General features: G+C 39.2%; 1 protein-coding gene across 1 annotated transcript; it reads right to left on the bottom strand.

The window, feature by feature from the left end:
• Positions 1–2,119: 2,119 nt before the first annotated feature.
• LOC144638847 (uncharacterized) lies at positions 2,120–5,870 on the bottom strand. Its single transcript, XM_078498136.1, has 3 exons — positions 5,543–5,870; positions 4,912–5,376; positions 2,120–2,890 (listed from the first exon to the last, which is right to left on the bottom strand). The coding sequence occupies exons 1-3, from the start codon at positions 5,766–5,768 to the stop codon at positions 2,469–2,471; spliced, it is 1,113 nt and encodes a 370-aa protein (XP_078354262.1). The 5' UTR covers positions 5,769–5,870; the 3' UTR covers positions 2,120–2,468.
• Positions 5,871–6,149: the final 279 nt, after the last annotated feature.

The following is a 6,149-nucleotide window of genomic DNA, read 5'->3' as shown; positions in this document are numbered from 1 at the left end:
TAAACAGCGTGAAAAAGTTACCATAATGAAGCTACCATCACCATATGGAGGAGGGAGGGGAGGGTGAGGAGATAGATCGCCGCGTCTTCAATTTCTTTCACATAATGATCAGATTCGTTCCCAGTCGCTCCCGAGACGGTTTTGACCAGAACGCATTGCATCAAGGGAAGGCCTGACCCGCAACCTCCATTTCATTCCTCCCCAGTCTTCCATCACCTTTGAGAACGAATAAGTAGGGACTGGGAACAGGTCTGCATGATGACCAGATCCAAAATTTTAATTGTAATGGTCGCCATCATATTTAAAGAAGCTGTGATAAAGGACTGAAGGTTTCATCATGATTTTGTTGACAGAAACTTACATCAATTTGTTGACTGAACAAATCCTATTTCAGAATTATCCTTCGATGTCTTCCAACAGTACCCTTAGACACCAACTAGATCTACTTGTCTTACTTGTTAAAAAGTATTTATACACTGCAGCTGTAAAATCAATGAGTTAAACCCCAACTGTTCACAATTTTTAAATAACGTAAGAGTGCAATGGAAAATCCGAGAATTTAATTTAAAGTCGATTTTCGATACTTAATCAACAAAGCTCTCCATGAGCTGCCCTACTCGTGTTTGTCTGCACCCTCTCACTTTTCCCTTTTTCGCTGCGTTTGCCTTTTATTACTTAACTATTATTATTTAATAAACTTGTTAGTGTTGTGAAATTATAGTACAAGTAATATTAGTGTACCCAGTATTGTAATCGTCTGTTTTCACGTACCGTAATTACTTTTTAGTCAGTGTCTTTTTTCCACTTTTTATTTCGCTTTTTGATTGTATTGTGTAAATGTACTGCCGGTGGTTTGTATATATAAACGGGTGTCATAGAGAATGCTTTTTTACAAGCCTCATAAATTGCATTGTAATATAGTCTAAGTATTGTAAATATTGCAAGAAGTGTAAGTAGTGTAATATCCATGCTGAAAAATATGTTTCTTTGTGTGTTGTGTTTTCACGGAAGGAAAATTGGCGTTTTCGTTCTAAGTGAAATTGTGTGAAAACCATCAATGGTAACCCAAGAAAGTATACATTTTCTGAAAGCTTATTGAATGAAGATTTTAATTGTGGATTTTGTTTTGATCATATAGACCATAATAAGCAACGTCATCATCTTGTTTGTAATTAGGATGTTACGCAACATTACGTTTATTTGAGAACACATTAACGTGGGAGCCTAAACTTTTATGTGGAATTTGATCTAAAAAACGGTGTCTCAGATTTTTTTCTGTTTTTGCTCCATTAATTTTTTATGAATTTTTAATCCTAAAAATGCCCTAAAACGCCATTTTAAAGTTTACACAATTTCACTCGGAACGAAAATGCCAATTCTCCTTCCGTGATACCTTAAAAAATAAATTTAACAAATTGTTGACAAACAGATTGGTACGTTTTCACTGCTTTTGTTGTAGCTTCTTTTTGGTTATTGTTAGGACTATATCCACAGGTATGGAAGTAGAAAAAGAGTTCACGTCGAAGGAAACCGTGACTTCACTGGTGACTGAATATCGCTTGATTTTTTTGTGCGACAACGGAACTGTTTTGCACTGTAAACGTGACCACCTAGAATTAAGGATGGGCCGATATTCGATACCAAATATTCGATACACAGAGATTTTGTCAATTTTGAAAATTATCGGTTTTCCGAAAAATATCGCCCTTTCGATACGTTTTCGATACTGCGCACGTGACCTGAGCCTGCGGTCTATTGGTCAGCACCTGAGGTTTAAAAATGAAATTTTGCCCAAAAAAATATCGTTGTTCTTGTCAATATTTCACTTTTTCTTGCCTTGACTTGATGTCCACACATTGCTGATGCAATAATGAAACAAAAAGGCCAAAAATTAACGATCAACATTTGTGCCAACTTTCATAATGCCAGGACTGTCCTTTGAATGCTCGAGAAAAAAGACAAATATCGTATCGATATTGTATCGCTTTGAAAAACCTGTATCGGCCATCCTTGCGTAGAATTTGGGTGGTCACATGACGGCTGGAACAGGAGAAGGAGCCTGGGATATTTCTAGGGAGTAAGCGACAAGAGAAGCGTCTGAAATTCAGGCTGGCTTTATTACAGCAAACAGCAAAGTGATTTCACAAAACTTTATTCTGATTGATCTCACTCTAGATGTCACAATCAGTTACTGATCAACTACTAAAAAGTACTAAGCTGAGATATGACTGTTTGCAAATCAGATATTTCTTTTCAGTCAGAAACCTCCTAGATACGAACAGTCCCTCACAATTTTTCTTAGTCCGCCAAGCGTGAAACGAAAATGGAGAGCGAATAAATGAGAAAATAGCCGTGGGAAATCCTGAAATTCCTTTCAGACGGCTATTATATTCCACTCGCGCTTTTATCGCTTCGCGTTCGACGGGCTTGGATAAAAAAGAGTGACTGCTCATAGTCCAGGAAGCTTCTTATTTTTCAAACCCAAAAACTTCCATTTCACGAAGAATGTTGCTGCCACGTGGTCCGTGGTGGTCGTGGTACGTGACGTGGTCCGTGGTACGTTGTGATCCGAAACTGAAGGCGGAAACGTTAAAGAATGAAGGGTACTGGTCCTCGGTCACATACTTCCTGTCGTTCAGACTTACAGAGCAGTTGTTGGGGTCATTTGGTGCGTTGACAATAACTGGATCACAGCCATCTTTAAATACGTGACCACAATTACGGAAGCAACAGACGGCATGTTCAGAACATGCTGTCTGTTGCTTCGGACTGGAAATCGTCGAGAACGGCCTGAACGAACCAGCTCCTAGCGTGAAAGCTTGGTCTTCTTTTTGTCCATCACTTGGGTTGAACAGGAACGAGTCTGGTCTTCGTATTGTAACCTCAGAGGCTAGTGAAGAAAAGAAAAACTGTTCGATTATTACGTTCACCAGGCAGCAGGAGGGCATTTTGCGGGCGCATGCGTGCAACCGCTGTACAAAGACCGCGTGATATTGGGAATAAAAATGGCGCGGAAGATTCAAACTTTGTTTTTTTGTACTGTTTATCGTCACATAATTTAATATAGACGTAATTTCGCTAAGAAAAAGTGTTTTGTGTGTGGCAAGGCTCTTATAAAGCAGATTTTCCTGCCTGCTTCGGGATCGTTGTTGCAAATAATGGGAAAATATGTGGGACAGGTAGGAAAGCCTTCACCGACAAAAATCAAACAGGCCGTAAAAGGGGAAAACATTTATTCGTGTGCTGGAGTGTGATATATTAGGATCAAAACTTCACATCAAATCAATTGTTGTAATACAGGTAGAGTGCGAGCAATATTATAGCTTGTCGGGAGATTTTTTGCCTAAAGGGACGGCCACCAAAGAAAAGGGTTTTCCCTGAGGGGAAAGACATGTTTGGGTGTTCTGCACATAATAATGCAGCTCACTGATGACTCTAAAGCAAAGCCAACTTGCCCTCGACTGGTAAACAGGGTTTCCTGGAACAAAAACTGCAGTTCTTTAAATCACATTTAGGCGACACAGAAGTAAAACAGTCGTTATAACAGAACGAACATCAATCTTAAAGAAATAAACGTTGAATGAAAAATTGAAAATAACATTGTTTATAGTTAAAAATTATTTCTTAAGACATTTTATGCAGCAGTTATTAGAACGTTTCTGAATAATATATATATCGCTTGTTCGTTTCATGCTATTTTTTGACTGGTGATCAAGGCTAGATTTTGATAAAGGAGCCAAAAATGTACTAATTAACATAGTAAAATGTAAACAAATAGTCTACCAGCAAAGAATTACCATAACACTTTAAAATTAAGACCGATCTCAGAAATTCTTTTCTTGTTCAACGGAATAATTGTGGTACATCGAAATGTGAAGTTATTTTGACCAATGCTTAAGTTTAAGGAAATAATCACAAACGATAGTTTCTCTGTTAGAATAAACCAGCGAGAACGTACGTTAAAGAAAGCTAAAAATTACCACAATAGACCATTTTTTAACGCTACCTTCGCAGCATTAGACGATAGTTCAAGTACTTCAGGCTCCATATATCATCGGTAGACGCTGGAGATCAAGGTTAGATTTTGAGATTTTCGCATCGTGAGAACGATGAAATTGCAGTTTTATGAAAAATCTGAACAAAATCATGATCATTCGCTCAAACCCGGGATACTTGATTATAACATCGTATAGTTAAAACTGCTGTTTTATATTTTAGTACTAAGTAGCCGTAGCGCTTTGTCCGTTTAGATCTCCCGGCTATTAAAAACATGGGCAAGATATTTAGGTTCTCGACATTCGGTCGCCATTTTGTCCACGCGCAATGTTTAATACACATAGCCAAAATCGATCAGATAAACGGCACGCCGACACCAAAGTATGCTTGTTGTTGTCAGAAGATAAAGCAAGGACTCTTAGTATCGTATACAGCAAATAAAACTTGAAACACCTTTCATTTTGAGCTAAAAATTAGGCCATAAATTGTGAAAAATATGTAAACAATCGATAGCAGAACTTCTCTGTCGTGCGCACTAGCCCATATCGACGCATGCGCACGCAAAATGCCCTCCTGCTTCACCAGGCTTGATAAATCGGTGAGGAGCCATGCTTTCAGTAGTCCTATGGCCTTGTTTCGACAGGTTTGCCTCGATCTGATGCGAGACAGAAAGATGACTTCGTAAGAGCCTCGATTTTAAGACGAGGGGAGAATCGTGCAAAGAGGGAGAGAAATCAAGCACGGGGTCACGCAACGACAGATTATGGTAAAACAATTTAACAGTTCAATTTTAAATTTTCTCAATTGTTTGTTCAATTGTTCGACTATAATCCAACATTGCAATGACAATCTTAACTGTTATCTTAACCGTTCGCAGAATCAGTAATGGTGAGGACAGAGGGACTAACGACTTACCACCTTTCCATCGTTCCTCAGTATATCCTCCAAATATGTCATTTCCACCGCTTACCACTATCACCGTCGGTCCTTTGTTGTCGCAACAAGAGTGAAAGTTGGCGCCAGTCCAGCCATCACGAGAGGCTCGGTATAACAAGACAGGGAACCAGTTGCCGGTTGTGAGGGGCCTGGTGTCTTTCAACCAATTTAACAGGGTTTGGCGTTGATCCGATGGCACAATCTCAGAATCTAACTTGAAGGGTCTTGCTGTCAACCCATTGATTATTCCTTCAACTTGATAAAATTCAGCCTCAACTAGTAGCTCTTTGCGGATAATCTCGTCTTTAGGCACAATAAGCTGCCTAGTGCGAAGAAAATTCAGGATATACCGGAAGTGAGTTCCATCGCGATCAATGAAGTAAGATCCATCCTCGCTTGGCTTTGGGCCAAATCTTTCTGAAAACATGGCGTACAACATCGAACCTGAAATAAACACAATAAACATACATTAAATTTAGTATACACATTGATGTAGCAGATTTTCAAGATCATCTGCTTCCTTAATTCTCCTCTGGGAGAATGGGGCCTTAGATAAAGTTAAGATAATAATGAATTAAATTTCTCTGAAATTTCAAAACACTATACACACTTGGATCTTTAGTCACAGTTTCCAAACTGGTTGTAAAAAGGTGGCCGCCGATATTGAGTTTTAACGTTTTCTCGAAATGAACGTGCTTAAGCTTCCTCGCTGCCAGTGCCTCATCATCAGCTTCCGGTTCCTTGCGAGCTCTTTTCGTGTCGTGGTTTAAGTCGTTAGCTTCATTGACGCGTTTGTGCCAAGTGATGTCTTCGTCCGAGTCACGCGATGAGGACATGTTTCTGGAGAGAAAGTAACTGGATAAAACTCTCCTTACTTCGTTCTCCTCTTTCAAGCTATTTCTTTTCTTGGAATTTCGATTTCGCTTTCGAATGTTGACTAGTTGGTCACGCTACACCTGTCACCGGTCCCAGTTCCCTCTCGATGTGTGTCACCAATCAAGTGGCTATGAGCCACTGAACACGGAAAATTAAATATAAAAAAAAGAATCGAAAATCGCAAACTGATAAATAAAGATTTGCCAGAACAAATCATTTTAAACTTTCCACACTTCAGTTCACTTGACTCAGTTCAATACATCCAAAAAAGGAAGAAGAGAAAAGAATTGCTTCGACACTTCGGCGAAAGTTTGCCACGACTTTGTACCCAGAACTTACTC

Source organism: Oculina patagonica, chromosome 14 (assembly GCF_052425735.1).
Source record: "Oculina patagonica isolate OP01 chromosome 14, crgOcupat, whole genome shotgun sequence".
In the NCBI taxonomy this organism is placed as follows: domain Eukaryota; kingdom Metazoa; phylum Cnidaria; class Anthozoa; order Scleractinia; family Oculinidae; genus Oculina; species Oculina patagonica.
Note: the sequence above shows the minus strand (reverse complement) of the source record. Positions and strands in the feature narration are given on the sequence as shown.

Coding starts and splice junctions, on each gene's coding strand:
- LOC144638847 (XM_078498136.1), bottom strand. CDS start 5,768: ATGTCCTCATCGCGTGACTCGGACGAAGACATCACTTGGCACAAACGC. Junction 5,377..5,542: donor AACTGTGACTAAAGATCCAA/GTGTGTATAGTG, acceptor TGTTTATTTCAG/GTTCGATGTTGTACGCCATG. Junction 2,891..4,911: donor TGAGGAACGATGGAAAGGTG/GTAAGTCGTTAG, acceptor TTTCTTCACTAG/CCTCTGAGGTTACAATACGA.